The sequence below is a fragment of the Rissa tridactyla genome, chromosome 5, assembly GCF_028500815.1.
Source record: "Rissa tridactyla isolate bRisTri1 chromosome 5, bRisTri1.patW.cur.20221130, whole genome shotgun sequence".
Lineage (NCBI taxonomy): Eukaryota > Metazoa > Chordata > Aves > Charadriiformes > Laridae > Rissa > Rissa tridactyla.
In genome coordinates this window covers 41,504,277-41,522,752 of record NC_071470.1, presented here as the reverse complement: position 1 = coordinate 41,522,752, position 18,476 = coordinate 41,504,277, and the positions used below count along the sequence as shown (strand labels likewise).

Below are 18,476 nucleotides of genomic sequence, written 5' to 3'. Positions count from 1 at the left end.
GGCGTGCTGGGGCATAGACGGTGCCACTGGCCATGATGTAACTCCTTTATTAAAGAGCCTTGTACAACCAGTGCCGGCTACTCCCAGGTGATGTCCAGGTCCAGCCGCTGCTTCCGCACCGCCTGCAGGAAGCCGTCATAGTCCCGCCGGTGGATGTCCCGGCAGTGGGACAGATCCAGGCGGCACAGGCAGCTGTCGGAGGCCAGCAGCAGCCGCACGGTGCGGCTGGACACCCAGCTCTCAGCCAGCGAGAGCTCCTGCAGCTCGAGCAGGGGCAGACCCGGCGCCGCCAGCACTGTCTCGAACACTGAGTCCAACGGGAAGGGGACGCTGAGCAGGCGGAGGGTCCGCAGGCGTGGGGCATGGCACAGCAGCGAGGCCAGCGTGGCACGCAGCCCCAGCCCGTGCCGGGCCAGGAAGGTGCCCGTGGTGCTGGCCAGGGTCAGGGAGAAGCTCTGGAGCTGGGGGAGGCTGCGGGGCAGCAGGTTGGTGTCCCAGTGGGACGGCTCGTCCGGGATCTCCCCATCGGGGTCAATGTCTGTTGGGGGGTGCAGCTCAGCGCTGAAGGCCTGAAGGTTGGGGCAGCTGGCGAGCAGTGCAGCCAGGGAGAGCTCGTCCTGGCAGCAGAAGCCATGCAGGGCCAGGGTCTGCAAGCGGGGGCCTAGGCTCTGTGCCAGCGGCAACACCTCCGCCAGCACCCGGCCCTGCCGCCCGGCACAGCCCAGGGTCAGCCGGGCCAGGTGGCCCCAGCACAGCAGCTCCCAGCCACCTGCTGGACCTGGGTTGTCCCCGAGCCATACGCAGGCCTCCTCGACCTGGGGACAGATGGCGTGGATGGTGGCCAGGGCAGGCTCCTCCACCTCCTCCACCCGCCGCAGGGGCAGGGTGAGCTGGGGACCCCCCAGGGCAGCCCCCCGCCCCCGTGCCAGCTCCTCTAGCGAGGGGAAGCCCTCGGCGTCCCCTGTGCTGTGCAGCTGCCACCCATGGAGGAGGTGGAGGGCGTCCGGCACAGCACTGTGGGCCAGGAACTCCAGGCGCGGCAGGGCCAGCAGCAAGAAGGCCAGTGCTGCCACCATGCCACTGTCTCCCGAAGGCTCCAGACCACGGGCCAGCAGGATGCGGAGCATGGGGCAGCACAGGGACCGTGCCAGTGGGTCATAGGCCAGGTACCGCAGGGCGCGCGGGGACACCTTCTTGCAGTGGGACACGTCCAGCTCCTGCAGGCGCCGGCAGCAGGAGCCCACGGCCGACAGCACCTGGACGTTGGCCTGTGTCTCCGCCAGCCCCAGCCGGCTCAGCTGCGGCAGCCCCTCCACCAGGTCCACCAGCACATCCACCGACAGTCGGCTGCAGCCGTGCAGGTCCAGGGAGCTCAGGTTCTGCCATCAGTACATGGAGCCACCTCAGCAGGGGGGGGTGGAGGGGACACTGATGCCCCTCTGCCCCCCCTGCACCCACCCATGGAGGGTGGGCATCCCCTGCCCCCCTTACCCCAGCCCCACGGAGGTTGGGCATCCCCTTTTCTGCTCACCCAGTCCCATGGAGGGTGTGCATCCCCGTTACTGCTCACCCAGCCCCACGGAGGGTGGGCATCCTCAGCCTGCTGACCTTGCAGCGCAGGGTGACGAGCTGGCCGATGGCGTTGCTGGCGAGGCTGGGGCAGGGCTGCAGGCTCAGCTCCCGCAGGTGAGGCAGCAGGAGCAGGTGCAGCGCTGCCCGCGTCAGGCGCCGGCTCTCGCCCAGCAGCCGGATCAGGTCCTGCACCAAGCTGCCGGCTGTGGGGGGACCACCGTTACAGGGGTCAGCGAGACAGTCCCGGCACCGCTCGCCCATCCTCCTCTTTGCCCGCACAGAGCGGGTCCCTGGACCCCACGTCTCACCCAGGTCATTAAAGGGGCCCATGACGAAGCGGAACTGGTACTCGTCCAGGTAGTTCTCGCTGTAGTCCTTCACCCAGATGCTCTGCATGTGCCGGGCGAGACTCTGCAGGCAGAGGCTGCCCAGCACTGGCACCTCCTTCCTCCTGGGCATCTGGCTGCTGCGGGGGAAAGGGATGATTGGGCACGGTTGGAGCTGCCCACGGGCCCCAGCAGGCACCGTGACTTCTCAGGGCCTAACTTTATTTTGGGTGCACTTTAACCATTTCTACAAAATTGGTTAAGAAAGTCCTGCCTCAGTGCGCGTGGCCTCACCCAGCCCGGCTGCGCTGCGGCACGGCCCATGGCTGGGCGTCTGCTCTGCCCAGGGCTTGTCTGGGGTCAGCGAGCTGCATGCTGCTGGTTTCGGTTTTGTTTGGCTTTGTGCACCGGCACGGTGATTTCCCTCCGGCGGGAAATCCCACTGCGACCAGAGAGGACTAACCAGCACGGTTCCCTGTGGCACAGCATACCCCGAACCCGGCGGCAGAGCGGAGGAGGGAGCACGACAAACAAACTACCATAGCAGCCCCTCACCAACAGGGACACCTCAAACCTCACCACCTCCTGGCAGGCAGCTCGGGCACCAGCAGCCAGCCGTGGCAGCACCAAGGATGAGGACGGGAGAGCACAGTGCTGGGAAGCTGGGGAGAAGTGTTAATCATGGTGTTAATTGGGGCTGGCAACACTTAGGTAATTGCACTGTGTTAGTGTCCCTGCAATTAGGCAAGAAATGAGGGGCTGCATCTCAATGAGGTGACTAAAGCGTCAGACAGACTAACACTGAATCCCAGTTCCCGGTTCCGTAAACTCAGGAAACACCCCAGTGCAGCCAGCAGGGGAGGGGTTAATTGGGATGGGGAAGGCTTCATAAATCCCAGCAACTGGAGAAAGGCAAACATCAGCCCTGCCTCCAAGGGGGCCAGGGACTGTGGGCAGGTCAGACCCTGGGGTCTGGGAAAAGACCCTCCTGGAAGCCGCCTCTGGGCACACGATGGGTGAAAACGTGGCAGCCATCACGGATGGACCACGGGCAAACTGTGCCCCTCCAGCCGGGTGGACGGATGAGATAAGCAATGTGGGGATGGGATGTGTCACACCGTCACTTCAGCAGGGCCCTGGACACAGCCTCCTGGCTGGCAAACCGAGCCAGCTTCGTGGGCAACTGGGGGTGGAAAACTGGCCGCGCTGGAGGGTTCAGCGTTACAACCAGCGGGACACAGGCCGTCACCGCAGGGATCGATACCGGGGCCGGTCGCCGCCAGCCCAACGCCCGTTCCAGGCGGCGGCGTGGCTCTGCCCGGCGGCACAGACCCCCGAGACCCTGCCACACCACGGGGGTCGCCTACTCCCGGCCTGGCCCCCCCTCCCACCGCGGTGGGGACGGGGAGCCGCTCCCGGCCCCGCGCTGCCCCAAGGACCGGGACTGGGCCCCGACCCACCGCTAAGGCCTGGGGGGAGGCGGGGCGGGGTGGGGGGAGCGGCGTTTCCGTGGCAACGGGCCCGGGCCGCTCCCGGGACCTGCTCCCCGCCATGTCGGCGGGGTCCGGGCAGCACTTACCGGCGGCTCCACGTCCCGTCCCGCTTCTTCCTCCTCGTTCTCCCACCCGGCCCAGCCCCACCTCCCCGGCGGGCGGGACCCGGCTCCACCGTTATAGGCGCCGGCGGCCCCCGCCCTGCCATGCCCTATGCTACCGGGAACAAGGCGCCCTACCCCTCCTCTGGGCCGCCCCGCTCGCTGCGGCCCGGCCCGGTCCCCCCCGCCGCCGGGCAGAGCCGCTCCGCCGCCGGGCAGAGCCGCTCCGCCGCCCGCCGGGGGCCCGGCCTGGCCCGCCGCCCTCCTGTCCTTTCTCCCCCGCCATAGCGTGCTCTCCCGCCCGCACCCGGCCGGCTTCACTCCCCTCATTACGCATGCGCGCCGCCCGGAAGCCCCTTCCGCCCTTCTGACCCCTGAGGGCTGCCCCATGTCATGCCTGACGCCAAGCTCGGCCGGCGGCGCGGCCGGGCGGTGCGGCGGCTCGGAGGGCAGCCCGAAGGGGCCTGGCGGGGGGGCCTCGCTGGCGGGCGGGGGCCGCTGGCTTCCGAGAGCGGGATCCGGTGAGCGGCGCTGGGGAGCGGTCGGGCGGCAGGTACCGGGCGCGGCCTTGGCCGGGCGGGGAGGGGATTCCCCCCCCAGGGTATGTTGGGATGGGAGGCGAGGGGATTCCCCCCCCAGGGTATGTTGGGATGGGAGGCGGGGGGCGTTGTGTCGTGTCGGCGCTGGGGTGCGGAGCGTCCGCCCCTCGGTGCTCGGGTGGCGGCGGCGGCCGCCTTCTCCCCCCATGGGAGGTGTGTGCTTGGGAGGGGAGGCATTTCCTCCCGTGGGCTGGGGCCTCGGCGTTGGGGTGGGGGCGCTCCCCCCAGTGGAGCGGAGGTCGAAGGTCGGTGCCGAGGGACCCCAACCCCCGTGGGGTGTCTGTCGGGGGGAGGGGGGAGGGGGGAGGCAACGGTGGGGGACCGCAACGCCCGTGGGATGTCTTGGGGGTTGGGGAGGCAGTAATGGGGGACCCCAACCCCCATGGGGTGTCTTTGGGGGGGCAGAGGCAGTGCTGGGGGACACCAACCCCCATGGGGGGTCAATGATGGGTGGGAGCAGTTGCAGGTGCAGAACAGGGTTTGGTCCAGGGTCTGTGGTTCCCCCCCGTGGGAGCTCGAGGCTCCCTGTTCCCTGCCCCCCCCCAGCAGTTTCGTGACAGACTGCTGTGGGATGAGGGAATCTGCACTGTAGGAAAAAAACAACGCAGTCGCTCTGCCTGTGGAAACTCCCCTGCTAGTGCAGTAAAGATAGAACTCCGTTTGCAGTCGTAATCCTTAACGTTCACTTTAAATGTTTGCAGAAGCAGGGAGCGGTTCTGTAGGGAGAGGGAACTCCCGTCCTGGTGGGCGCTGAGCTCCCCCACCTTGGGGTCCCTGCTGCCAGCACCGTGCTCGCACAGGTGGTGCGGGGCTCGCAGTGGCGCTGCCTCTGCTCTCGCTGCAGGCAGTGCCTGTGCTGCAAACAGAATCTGTGTCCCCCTCCTCTGCTCTGGAGGCCCCCAGCCCCCTTGGCGGGGCTGCAACACAGGTGGGGAATGCTGAGCAGTCATTTCTTGTGGCACAAGCATCTACAGCCGTGACAGCATTACCCAGCTCTGGGGGGGGCTGGTTATTTGGAGGAAGGAAACCTTTGCAGGTAGTGGTAGCGGTTGCCTTGAGACCAGTAACTAATACATGAGCCCTCTGTAGAAAGAAAGATTCTGTTTTATGCAGATATTTCCAGCAGCAATTGTAAAAACAGATGAGAGCAGGTCCGAGAGACCAGCGTGCCTTGAGGAATGTTACAGAAGCAGAGCTGTCTGTGTTCAGAGACACTCACGTTAAACTCTTTTTTTTTTTTTTTTTTTTTTTTTTTTAAGAAAAAAAGCAGTAAGTGTTGTCTTTCACTTTAATCAGCTGTTGTCTGTAGCTGCAGTTTTTTGGATTTGTTTCCAGTGTAATTCACCTTTTTCCTCAGTGTGGTGCTGGAAACCTTCAGTCCATCTGAGAAATGGTGGCTGGCTTTCTTGCGTGGGGTGTGGCAGAACAGTTCCATGACAGAGTCCTATGGGATGAGGGAATCTGCACCGTAGGAAAAAAATAATGCACTCTGCCTGTGGAAACTCCTCTGCTAGTATGATAAAGATAGAACTTGTTCTGCAGTTGTAACCCTTAACGTTAACTTTAAATGTTTGCTGAGCTGTAGGTTCTTATTTGTGAAACAGGAGAAAATCTTGTTTCCGAGCAGAGCATAATTTCCAACTCTTCCCAGTAGTGTGTACCACGCACAGAGCTGTTCTGATCTGTGAAGGTTTCTGTGCTGGGGAATGAGAAATTCGTACAGAAAACCTGCATCTTCCCCATCCGGATGAAATTTTGGTTCTAAATTTAAGATTGAGGCAAAACGTTGTTAGAAATGAAGAGAAGATTTAAGAAATAGCATTTAGGAAGGACCGTGAGTTGCACAAGCCGAAGGGGTTAGCTATTGGATTGGAATAATTTGGATTTGGAGGAGGGGCAGGAAGGACTCAGTGTTTGGATAATTGATAAATGGACTAATTAGCCTGTGTGCGTTATGGCTGTTTAGTGACCAAGAAGGAAAGCAGATTTGTTATGGCCAAATATCTTTTTTTCCATATAGTCTAGTAAAGATACAGTATAGCTGTTCTAGCTAAGAATTCTGCCTGTTGGGTGCATGAGAGTACAAACTGGAACCCTCATTAGTCAGCAGAATATTTGAATAATTGACTGATCAAATTAAGACTGGGCCACGTCCCTCAGTTTGTGGTCCACGAGGTTGTAGGGTGTGCGTCAAAAGCTGCGTGTCTGCCCATGTATAACACTGATAGTTAGCATTGCTGTGTTTAATCAGTGTCTTGAATTTTTCTGAAGGAATTAATTTTCTCCTCCGCAATGCGAGGGGCACAAGCCCCGTGTTTGAACCGTGTCACGGAGCATCCCTTGCTCTCAGCTGTGGTGGTACTGCCTGGCTCCGTGCCGCTGGCACTGCCACTGTGTCATCCCATGTCTGCGGTGGCCTTGTGCTGGGGCAGTGGAAGGGCCAGTCCCGTGCCCTGGCAGTGCAGAGAGGTGAATTTGTAAAGGGAGAGGGCTGTGTCTTTGCTCCAGGGGCAAAGCCATGCTCCAAGAGGGTGCGAACCCTTGGGAGAGGAGGCTGGCCCCAGCGCTGCCGTGTTCCCCTCCCAGAGACGCCAGCATAATCCCTCTTCCCCACTCACCAGCACCGCTCTCCCCTCTGCCAGCCTTCCCCAGAGGAGTTTCCCAAAACATTTGCCCGGTGTGTGTGAGCTGAGCGCCTGCACCAGGCTTTCCTTGTTAAATGGGTCTTTTACTGCGTTGAGGCAGTAAGTTTTGGGTGAGAGTGGAGAAACAGGGTGGTGACGTGCTGCTGTCCTGTTGTGGCTGAGCTATCGGGGGGCTGTCTTCTCCAGCTGCACCCAGCGGCTCTGCCAGATAAGAGCCTCTACAGATTCTAAGCCTCTGGATAAATAAAATCTTTCTTTGTGGCTTTGCTGACAATACAGTGTTTCAGTAAATCACGGCTGGTTTCACAGACAGGATAAGCTCCTGCAAGTGAAATCTCTCTGCCCATGGACTCATTGCATCCTGCAGCATTGCAGAGATGAGCTCAAAACTCAGCATGGTGCTTTTTGTTTTTCATTTTTGTTGACAAAAACTCCCGGTCCGTTCCTCTTCGGCACAAGAGGTTCCCTGAGCATGCCTGGTGGAGCTCTCTGACATTAGCCATTGACTTCACCAGGAAGGGCTGGTCTTTAAATAGGATGTGGGTGTTATGTTTCGTTTTTTTTAAGATCCTGACAAGGTCTTGCTGCGTGACCTTGGACCAATTTCTTCTTTTCCTTTTCTTTCTCCCTCAGTTCCCAAACAAGAAGATGAGACAGTGACTGTGACCTACTTCACAGGCGCTCAGGAGGGTGTCTTGCTAAATTAAATGCAAGGCACTTTTAAGTTCCTTCAAAATGCTTGAGAGGGGGCAATGAGCAATTTTTATTTGTTTATTTTTAATAGAAGGGAGGCTTCAGGAGCTACAGCATTGGGAGCTGAGGCTTTTCTTTGGGTGGTTGTGTTGTACTAATGCGCCATAACGCATGTATGCTCATAATGGCATATGGCACACCTAAGGCACGCTTGGGAGACCTTATCGCTCTCTACAACTACCTGAAAGGAGGTTGTAGCGAGGTGGGGGTCGGTCTCTTCTCCCAAGTAACAGGTGATAGGACAAGAGGAAATGTCCTCAAGTTGCGCCAGGGGAGGTTTAGGCTGGATATTAGGAAAAATTATTAGGTTAAATAAGCATTGGAACAGGCTGCCCTGGGAAATGGTTGAGGCACCATCCCTGGAAGTATTTAAAAGCCGGGTAGACATAGTGCTTAGAGATATGATTTGGTGATAGTTTTTGTCAGGGTTAGGTTGATGGCCGGACTAGATGATCTGAAAGGTCCTTTCCAACCTAGGTGATTCTATGATTCTATAAAGCCTCAAATCCCCAGGGGGACTTGTGGAAGCTGAATTGTGGGGGGGTTTTGCACCCGTTCCTAAAGAGTTTGCAAGTCTGCCTTGTTTGTTTGAAAAATACCTAAAGAATGTAAGACAGTAAGGAAGAAAATGGACTGTAAATATGCAGGGACTGTTTTAGCTAGGCATGCAGCTCTTCAGCTACATCTTCCCCTTGGCACAATGAGGAGTGTTCTTCTACTGGGTTTTTCATTGATTATTTTTTATGGCTTGTAAAATGACTCCCAGCCCCAGATAACGCCACCACAGACTGGTGAGAGGTGGCGTCGTGCCTTGCTGTGGGTGCCCTCAGTTACCTGCCCCCTGAGGGAAAGGGGGCGTGCTGGCCAGGAATTCCGTAACGAGTGCAGAAGTTTGTTAAGGATGATAATTGCTCAGAAAAGAAAGCAAAGGCAGTCGTATAAATGCTGAAATGCACCAGCTGCTTTTCCAGCAGTTGATCAAAGTCTCGCAAGGAGTAAACAGTTTTGATTGTTCTAAATCTTGGAGCAATAAAGCAGATCACGCATATATTTAAATCGGCTTTTCTTGGTATAATTAAACCCAGTGAAGGCTAAAAGACATAGACACGCTGATGGCTGGGACTCGATGGCCATGGAAGGGTGCTCAGCTGTGAAATAATGGATGAATACTTTTGATGGAGATGAGCTAAAATCGACTGACCTCCTCCTGCTACCAGGGAGCCGGGGCTGGTCCGCAGCATCCTTTGCTTTTCCGTCCGTTGCCGTGGTTACCATCTCCCGGCAGCGCTGCTGGCTGTATCGATTGCGATCCCGTGAGTTTCGGCTTTAGCTAAAAAGAAGATCATTACATTTATGGTAGAGGGAACACCAACTGGAGCCTGCCGCCGCGTCCTTCAGCGGTGGCTGCCTGGTGCGGCTGCGGCGCGGCTGCGGCTGAAGCTGTGCAGTGGTGCAGCTGTGCAGGGCGCAGGCTCGCAGCGCCCGCCCTCCGGGTCCTAGTGCCTTGGATCGATTCTCCCTCAGAAATTAGGGTGGGTGCCCTGCGGCGAGCATGGGGTTGGGCTGGGTCGACAGCTGCGTCCCCCTCTTCCAGCAGCCTGGATACAGCCAGTAGCCCCACCTGTTCGGTAGCATTGCAGGAGACACCCAGTTCTGACAGTTTGTTTTTTAAATAGGCAAGGAGTCCTGAAAAAATCTTCTCTTGGTGCTTGGGTGTCAGCGTGGCCTTCAGTGGGCAAGCTACTGTCATGTCCCAGGTGCTGTGCCAAGCGCTGGGGTGCGGGGACATAAGGCTTGGGTGTTTTCTGCTTTCTCTTCAAAGGTGTTGCTCACCCCTGCAAGCCCTGTCTCTTATCATCAGGCAGTGTCGGTTCAAACGCCTTGGTTTATGTTGTTTACAAGCGACACAGGCTAAAATGCTTAATTTTAGGTGGTGAATGCCTCTAATACCTGGAGTACCGTATCCAGTTCTGGGCTCCCTGGCTCAAGAGGGACAGGGAACTGCTGGAGAGGGTGCAGCAGAGAGCTACCAAGATGATGAGGGGACTCGAACACCTCTCTTATGAAGAAAGGCTGAGCGATTTGTGTCTCTTCAGTCTGGAAAAAAGGCAACAGAGAGGGGACCTTATCAACACTTATAAATACTTAAAGGGTGGGTGTCAGGAGGATGGGGCCAGGCTCTTTTCAGTGGTGCCCGGCGACAGGACAAGAGGTAATGGGCACAAACTTGATCATAGGAAGTTCCACCTAAACATGAGGAGGAACTTCTTTACTTTGAGGGTGGCAGAGCACTGGAACAGGCTGCCCAGAGAGGTGGTGGAGTCTCTGTCTCTGGAGACATTCAAAACCCGCCTGGACGTGTTCCTGTGCAACCTGCTCTAGGTGACCCTGCTCTGGCAGGGGGGTTGGACTAGATGATCTCCAGAGGTCCCTTCCAACCCTATGATTCTATGAATAGAGGGAGAGTCAAGTGCCTGCATTACTGTGGTTTGCAGCAGCCCAAGCTGCAGACAAGAACGTTCCTGTGCCATAGGTGTACGGGGACAGAACGAGCAATACTCTGTGTTCCAAAAAGATCACAGTCTAAATATAAAATAGGACACGCTGGGATAAAGACGCATGGAAAGCACAAAGAATTTGTGGGGCTGCACTGGTTGGTGTGGTGGGCCTCAGTCTCACTGTAACAGCACGGTATCTGTCGTTCATTACTGGATGTCATTGCAAAGGAGAACTTCAATTAAGGTTTTTAATGGCTCAGCAGATTTTTCTCTATGTTATTGGCCTCATATAGGTGGCTCTTGGGAGACAGAAATAAGATTGTGCTCCTGCTAGCAGTGGTAGGACAGGAGCTGGAGCTGAGTTTTGCCTCTAGCTCTTGCACCAGCTACGGGGCTAAAATTGGCCTTTCGTATACTGCCCGTCATGCTGAACAGTGTTGAGTTTCATCACCGAGACGAAACTTCAAAGATGAAGGGGCTTGTGCAGGTGGAACTGAGCAGATAGAGTTCTCCTTGCAATCTTTCCGCTTCTCAGGAAAGAACAGAAAAGCACCCAGGCTGACTTTCAGGTCACCTGGGGGGAGTATGCATAGCTTAGAGTTTAATTAAAAAAAGTCCTAAACTGAGCAGTCCCACTCTGGATTTATATTGCCACACTAAAGGCAGAACCCTGAAGTGCCGTCTTTAGAAATTCTTTTCTGAACACAAGTTTGTTGGAAAACTAAGCTGATTATAAATCAAAAAGCAGCTTTGCTGAAGCAATTTCATGGGGAGATGTGTGTGTATATATAAAATATATACATATTTTGCTCTTCCAATAAGGTGGAATTTTGCTCTTCCTAAATAAATAGTGGGGAGTTTTTAAGCTTCCTGCTCAGTTTGCTTAAACTGAATAAGCTCTTAGTGTTCGAGTTACTCGGAGTGTGGGCTGTTTCTTATCCCAGTTTTCAGCAAAAAGTCTGAATGTTCTAACCTGAATATTCTTTGGCCATTTTACGATAGTTTGTCTCTAGTGACGTGTGTTGCATTGAGAGTTTGAGCAGCTGCCAATCATTGTGGGTCCTAACAAAGCTATGGCTGTGAACAGCATGCAGGATGGCACCTGGATGGCGTACATGATATGTCCCTGGGATGGCAGGGTGGTGCGGCACCGGTATGTTACCCATAAAGTGTTATGTGTGGAGACTTGCAACGTTTGGTACTTTTTTTGCAGGTGAATGAAGATTGCCCCAAACTTGGGCAAGAACGATCTTGATGTGTGAATTATGCCCCAAGCTGATCTAGTTCGGTCTCCCATGCGAATACACCTCTCCTGAGATCATCTCAATTGGATTTGTGAACAAACACACAGGCAGCTTTTACGGTACGTGTTATTGCCTAGTAAATACCTCGATGCCTGAGAAGGGGCTGGGATGCAAGCGCTGAGGAGTGAGTGCCCTGGCGTTATTGCTGACTGCGCTGGCCCCTTCCCTGGTGTCCCAGCCCCTGCTCAGCACACTGCCGTTGCCTGCCCTTGCTCTTGAGACTTTTTCTTTTCATCACCAAGACGTGCTAGAACTGTCCCTGCTTGGGGCACACAGTGCCCTTTTATGACAAGACATTTTCTTGTCGGTACTCTAAAAGGTACAGTTGGGTCCGGAGGCAGGTAATCTGCTTGCCAAGTAGGTGATGTGGCTTGGGAATAAACTATGCCAGGGATCCATCAGAGGCTTGGGGTTTATTGTGTGTAGTTGTGAGACAAAACTGGGCGGGAGCTGCCTTGAGCACAGCTGGGGATCAGGCAGTAAGAGGTGAGACCGTAGCCTTTATTAAGGTTGCTGTTTCCTATGAATTGCTAAACTAAATTTATTAAAGGATGTTTAAACAGTAAATTTATTTCAAAGTTTTAACATGAATCAGAAAATTGGGTGTGCTTTTGTGGAAAAGGGGATGTTGTAGTTTCTGGTAGCTGCGGCAGCCTCTGTAAGTGCCAGAAAGATTTATTCATTGTAGTTATTTTGTTTGGTTGAAACAGCAGTTCGTACAGAAATTACAGTGTCTGAGTTTTGGGAGGAAAAAAATAAATAGTTTTCCTCTCTATAGAGCAGGCTTTGGGCTGAAATCTACTGGTTCTACAGGGGCTTTAGCAGCCAGCAGCCAGCTTCATCTTACGGGTACTTTTGTTTGCACTGATTGCCTAAGACTGTTTCGAAGTGTTTTAATTACAGAAAGCTTTACACATCCTCATGTAACGCAGTTTCAGTTAACTAATAAAACTACTGTGTAAACTTGGCTTCTTGTCTTTCTGTAAAGTTTTAATTTTCATCCAAAGATCATGTAGTAAATGGGAAGTGAAAACAGAAAATGGTGCGTGGTGCTACGTAACTTTGTTACGTTAAGAAATGGTATCTCCTTGAAGTGTTGATATTGTATCCTCCTGGTTGGCAAAACAGTGATTTTAATGTTTCAGCCTACATCTGTTTGCAAACTCATTTTCAAAGGCTCTTGCTTTTTTTGTTTGTACTTATTTCAGTATGGGTTTAGGAAATAATGCAAAGGGTTGGAGTTGGTACGTTTCATGTCCTCCTTGTGGTCTGGGGCTGTAAAGACCCTCCAGCGCTGCAGCCAAGCAGCCTCCACGCATCCCCCACCTGCTGACCACAGCGCTACGGCTGTGGGGGTGGGAGGAGGAGGATGGGTAGGCACTGTGCCTTTTGGCAGACAACAGACCTGCTGATAGAGTTGGGAAAAGCCAGGGCTCTGGGCTCGGAGATGTGTCCTCCATCGTCGTGTGGGTATGGGAAGCTGGGATGCCGGAACGGGAGGGAGTGCAGAGCTCTCGAGTGCTGTGGGGACAGTGGTCCCCAGCTAGGCTGGGCTCTTGGCAAGCCTGCTCCGGCAGCGTGCTTTGGCTCCAGTGTGGCGCTTCCAGTGGCAGTGGCTGCTCCCCTGGGGTTCAGGGTGCTTATCAGGGCCCCCCACGCTCTGGGTGCTGGGCTCCAGCTCTTTCAGGCACTGCTGTTGGGATCTCTTTCCTCTGCCTTGCTCTTGGAGGGAACGAGTGTTTCTTGCTGCTGTTGCAGCTTTTCCCTGGCTGCCGCCTGGCCAGTGGCTTGGGGGATGCTGAAGTTTGGCATCTCTCGAGGGCAGGTGTCTTCAGGGGGCAGAAGTGCTCCATCAGCACGCGGTGCAGGTGGCTCTGCTCTCATTCTTGACCTATTTCAGCAGCTGTAGAGTTTCTGCGTTCCGTGGGAAGCTTTCATTCAGTGGGATGCTCTGGTGGAGCATCACTGGCAGTCACTACTGTCTGCCGTAGCTCCAGTCCTTCTGCGTATTTTAAGAGGCTCTTTTGAAAATGAAGGCAGGCTCCAGCCTTGGCATTGTAGTCACAAGGGGAGAGTGTGCTTTGATTGCTGTGAGCCTGCCCATGCTACAGCAAGTACCTTGAACGTTCTCTAATATTTTAATTTAGCTTTCAGTGACCTGAAATTGAGGCTTCTTCCCCTTTCTTTGTTGGCAGCTTTTGTATAGACTGCAGAGGCTTAAAATTGCCAATAACTTACTGTCCTTCTTGGGGTTAATCATAGGCTTGTTTTAAATTAAAAAATTTTTGAGTTTTCCATAACTGTTTTTAGCTTTCCAATGAAACTGTAACGAGTCCCTAGTTGGATATTAGAACCTCAGTATGTGTTCTTCCCGGAAATATCTTCATTGCCAACTCCTTCATGTTGCTTCATTCACCCAGGTTTGATTTCCATCACTGCTGCGTTTGTGGGGAAATTGGGCAATTTGATGTAAGTTCATTCATTGATGCTGGCCATGGGAGCTCGGGGGGGTTTGCGGTGCCCCACTGCCTGCCACTTGGTTGTCAGTCATTAGAGTGCCGGCTGCTGAGCTGTTTGGTAGAGTGGGCTCCGTGGGGGTGCTTCAGGGGGAAAAATGGTGTGTACGTGTTGGGGGAAAAAGTCCCTTGTGCTTCAGGTTTAATGTGGAAAACTAGGATTGGGAAAGAAGGAGAAATTAGCTGTGCAGCCTTTGTAGTTTTCTTTTTAAATGGAAAAAAAACACTCTTCCAGCTACAGCTGGTCTCGCTGTGAGGAAGGCCTTCCTGATATTGACTAGTATTTTGCTTGTTTCTGACTATATCCTGTTATTCCAAGGGCTCTGCGGGAAGAACGGTGGTAAGTTCCCGTCCCGTGAGAGGGGAAAGTGTCCCATGTCACCCGTTCCCAGGCTGCTGCAGCACCGTTCACCCTTCCGCGCTTTCTAAACTCCCTGTGAAATTCTGTGGCCGTTTCCCAGTTTCCTTCGTACTTGCAGGAAGGGTTTCTTTAACTTGATTTCCGTGCTTGTCGTTCCAGCCTCTCCTTCGAGTGTAAACAGCCCTGTCGCTCTGCTGGGGTTAACGCCCGTCAGATATTTGTGCAAGATGGCCATGCCCTCTCGTTAGCCAAGGGCTGTGTCCACAGTTCTCATACGTCTCATGCTGCAGCCGGCTGTTCCTCTGGCTCTGCTCCAGCCTCGGAGGCCCAGAGGTCACACGGGAAAACACGAAAAAAAACTTTGGTATTTAGAATCCAGATTTCCTGAGTCTGTTCCGCGCCTTGATCACAAGAACCTTTTTCCTCTGGTATTAAACTAAATGTGTGAAAGCAGCCGGAATCAGTGCTTCCCGCGGGCCTCCTCCCGTCCCCAAACACCATTAACGGGTTTCTCTTGATACCGGGGGCACAGCTCCGAGTCACCCTGTGATTGTCTGATCCCACGTGCCTGCTGAGCCCTGTGGTGGGCAGCCCCCATGGTGGGCAGCCTGTGCCTTGCAGGACCACAGTTGCTCCAGCAGCCCTGCCAGCCTCCCTCCTGCCCATCCAGGAGTTTCCTGCCCCTGTGGCCCTGGCTGGGCAGGAGGGACAGTTCGCCGTGGGACAACTTGTTGGAAGACCTCTTGAGCTTCTTTGCTGCTGTTGCTCTGGGGCTGGCAAGTGGCAACCTCTGTTCCTGAGCCAGGGCTGAAGCCAAGCTGTGCATGGGGCTCTGCGGTCAGGTGTGTGCCAGACTTCCAGTCTCCTGGAAACTTGGAAGTGCACTGCTGCATGTCCCGGTATGAGGGAAGTGCTCCGGGCTTGCCTGGTTCTGCAGAGATGCAGCCTGTGGATAGCTCACTCATTGGTAAAATTCACTGGACCTTTGCTAAAAAAGGGAAAAAAAAAAAAACCAAAAAAAAAAACAAACCCCAAAAAACCCCAAAAAACCCCCCACAATAAATTGAGCAGAGGTAGTTTGTGCTGGAGATGAGCACGGCGCAGTGTCTGTTCTGGGTCAGTCAAAAGTCCATCTTGGCCAGGAGCCCGTCTTAATAGTGGCCGGTAGTGGCTGCAGAGAAGAAAAATATTAGAAAAAGGCAAAATATGGTGGTTTCCTCCAATGTAACCTCCCAGATTCTGGCAGTGAGTTGCTGGAGACTTCCGAAGCCGGAAGTGATACTTCCGTCTGTAGTTAAAAGCACTTGATGGATTTTCTAAAAGGGAAAAATTTGTGTTTTGTATTTGTTAGAGAGGAACCAGAAGGTCCCTGTCTTGTGAGCCTGAGCAGAGCAGGGAGCCCTAACGCATGCACGGTCCTTGTAGAGGAATGAGGGAAAGTTTGACAGAAGGCGTGTTTTTAGTCTGGGGATTTCTTTGTCCCGCAACTGTTGGATTTGTCTGCAATGTGAAGGGGAGACACCCCCCCCCACACACACTTCATGCTCAAAACCAACCTTCATGGCCGGGGGGCTGCTGCAGTGATGCCTCCTGCCCCTCCTTTTTGTTTATGGATCAGTGCAGGGGGAAGTACCGTGATCCCCCTCCCAAAGTGGTCAGCTTTGTTCATACGATGGTGGGTAGAGAAAGACAGAGTGACCAGATCCGGGACAAACTGCCTGTTTCTGATCAGCCAACACATCTCCCTCTGGTATTTCCAGCCCTCTCCGGCGTTGCTTTGCATTCTTCTCTTCTAGTGAATCGCTCTTCTAGTTAATCCTTCTCCAGACTGGAGGTTTTTCTGAAGAGCTTTGGGAACCTTCACCTGACCGGTTGCACAGGTGCAAAATATATTTATAATGCGTGGGAAGGCTGAGAGAGGCTGGAAATCGGGTTCCTCCTGCTGCACTGGCTCAGCCGCACGGGCGCAGGGCTAGCTGAGGTGATGCTCGTCTCGCTTTTCCACAATTTCATTGTGTTTGACTGGTTTTGCTCATGTTTGACAAGGGTTTTGTTCAAGTGATACAGGTTTTGGCATCTAATATCCTTGATCTCTCTGAGAGCTGATGGGAATGGGAAGATACTCGTGCCTTTTTGTAACTCTCGGGAATTTTGGGGTTGGATTTCTGTATGTGCAACCGTTTCCTTTAAAACAGCATAGAGAAGGGGAAAAATGACTTCAGCTGAGACATTCACGTCTCTGCAGAACGCTGCTTAGGAAGTGACGGACAGGTTTTAACTTTCCCTTTGTGCTGGCTGCCCAGAGTAAGGCGGAGTAGGTTTGTTGACTGCAGTGTGCTTACCTAATGGATAATTCAACCTGTGCTTTGCATGAGAAACGTAATTGTGCTTCGCCAAAACCCCTGTAGCTTTTCACAGCGGTCTGGTGGAGCTCCTGGAGCAGCGGCAGGGTTTTCTTGCCCGGTGGGTGCAGTTATTTGTCTGTTTGCTCACCGTGGGCAGTTTGTAGCTCTGGTGATCAGCCAGCGTCCGGGACTTGCTCTGGTTGAGTTCTTGGTTGTTTCTGTGATAAAGGCCTAGTTTTTAGCTAAGTTTTTTTTTTTTTTTTATGTTCGTCCCCATCATACGTCTTTAAAGTTCGTTCCTTTCAAAGCAATTGCTGTAGCCTTGAAGGGCCACCTAGTTCATTCTGTGAGATGTCTGGTCTTGCTCTGTCTGAACGTGCCATCCCTTGTTCAGTGCTGTGCTCGGCTTTTTTGTTGTATGTCTGTGGTTTTCAAACTTTTCTGCCTGACTTACAGTTCCTAAAGCAAAATTTTAGCACAGGTACGGGCATTAAGACAGCTGATGAGAAACTCTCATTTCTTGTTTACCTTTCATAGAATACTTAGGAGTCATCTGCAGCTGGGATAAAAGTATTGGTCTCATTCATTAATACAAGTATTTTGATAAATTTGGCCCCATATTGACCCATCAAGAACTTCCTGAACTGGTTCCTCTTCCCCTTTTTAAAAACTACGTGATGACATTGGTTTTTCCCTTCAGATAGTTCATTGCCTTCGTTATGGTCACTGCAATCCGGTGCTAAAATAGGATGTAAACAATTATAAAAATTCATGGTGTGATGCCTGTTTTGGAGATGGCCCTGTGTGTTGGTGTCCTGGTGCGGGACAGCTGAGCGCAGGGTCCCGGGCTGCTGGTGGGTGCTGGTGTCTCGCAGCCAGGGAGGAAGCCGCAGCAGGAGGCGGCTGGGCACGGTGGCTTGCCAAAGCCCCTGCGTTGTTAGACCTGCTTGCCATTTCACAGGCAGCAATTAACGCCGCAGACAGCTCTGAGAAGAGGGGCTTGATGACTTTAATTAGACATCTATTCAGATCAACCAGGGAAAGAACAATTATTGATTTTTTTTTTTTTTTTTTAAAATGCCCCACGATTAACTGTTTGGTCTCCGCGCCTCCCGTCTGCCTGTGCCGCGGTTGTGTGCACACCTTTACCCCGCGGTGCCATATGTGGCCGCGGTGGCATTGGGGAGAGAAGGTGCACGGTGGCCTTGTTTTTCCTCAGACTTTGCCATGGAGGGATGTGGTGCCAGAGGAGATGGGAAAAGCAAGGCATGGCTGATGGGGGCAAACCTTGGCGCCATGCGAGGGGGACGGGAGAGAGCGCGGGAGGCATGCCGAGCGCTGCTATGGTTGGTGGTCCAGGGGCATCTCGGTTGGCTTCTGGCGGGAGGGCATGAGGGTGGCGGCCCCTGCCCGGCACCCAGCAGTGGGTGCTGCCGGCACAGCAGGATGAGCAGGAGGAGGTTTTGCCTTCCTTGTTGCCCCAGTGAGCGGTGGCTGTGCCGGGGCCTTACCGTGGCTGAGCCGAGGCCGGTTGCCTTTCCTCCTGCGGCTCCATGAGGAGCCGGGTAGCGTTAGGACCCAGCGAGCTGGCAGCGCCGGTGACAAGTCTGGAGCAGCACTAGCGCAGAGTAGTCTCCATCAGCCGGGCTGGATTTTTGTATATCCCTGTATTAAAGAATCCTCTGCCGGAAAAGGGCTTTTTTTCCCCTTTCTGTGTGACCCAGAGGAACGTCACCGGGGGGGACAACAGGGATGGTTAGATCGGCTGAAAAGTGAAAAACCTGCTGGCCATGAACTGAGACCGTTATCTGAAAATAATAAATCTTCAAAATAAAGAGAAAAGCCAGCGGCAGCATGGCCCAGAGCAAGAGACACACATACAGCCGGGTAAGTTGGGGGGAGGGAAACTTATTTACAAACTCCTGGCTATGCTGTTAGATAATATTGTAACGTATCTTAATGC

General features: G+C 53.9%; 2 protein-coding genes across 18 annotated transcripts in view; one reads left to right on the top strand and one right to left on the bottom strand.

The window, feature by feature from the left end:
- Positions 1–33: 33 nt before the first annotated feature.
- Positions 34–3,699, bottom strand: LOC128910458 (uncharacterized). 4 transcript variants are annotated; one of them, XM_054203684.1, is made up of 4 exons: positions 3,478–3,699; positions 1,881–2,038; positions 1,609–1,775; positions 34–1,379 (listed from the first exon to the last, which is right to left on the bottom strand). In XM_054203684.1, the coding sequence occupies exons 1-4, from the start codon at positions 3,597–3,599 to the stop codon at positions 78–80; spliced, it is 1,749 nt and encodes a 582-aa protein (XP_054059659.1). In that variant the 5' UTR covers positions 3,600–3,699; the 3' UTR covers positions 34–77. The 4 variants fall into 4 exon arrangements, with proteins under 4 accessions (XP_054059659.1, XP_054059657.1, XP_054059660.1 ...); XM_054203682.1 differs by having other exon boundaries at positions 1,609–2,038; XM_054203685.1 differs by having other exon boundaries at positions 1,609–2,560; positions 3,478–3,537.
- Positions 3,700–3,946: 247 nt separating this feature from the next.
- Positions 3,947–18,476, top strand: part of DCTN1 (dynactin subunit 1) — an 86,518-nt gene continuing 71,988 nt past the window's right edge. For 4 of the 14 annotated variants that reach the window (XM_054201782.1, XM_054201789.1, XM_054201781.1 and 1 more), the window contains exon 1: positions 18,256–18,400. In XM_054201782.1, coding sequence (XP_054057757.1) covers positions 18,368–18,400 — 33 coding nt within the window. In that variant the 5' untranslated portion in view covers positions 18,256–18,367. Of the gene's footprint in view, positions 4,094–4,113; positions 4,133–11,200; positions 11,351–18,254; positions 18,401–18,476 lie in introns of those variants that run through there. The other 10 variants (XM_054201793.1, XM_054201791.1, XM_054201790.1 and 7 more) reach the window with 7 other exon arrangements.

Coding starts and splice junctions, on each gene's coding strand:
- LOC128910458 (XM_054203682.1), bottom strand. CDS start 3,599: ATGGCAGGGCGGGGGCCGCCGGCGCCTATAACGGTGGAGCCGGGTCCC. Junction 2,039..3,477: donor GACGGGACGTGGAGCCGCCG/GTAAGTGCTGCC, acceptor TTTCCCCCGCAG/CAGCCAGATGCCCAGGAGGA. Junction 1,380..1,608: donor TCGTCACCCTGCGCTGCAAG/GTCAGCAGGCTG, acceptor TACTGATGGCAG/AACCTGAGCTCCCTGGACCT.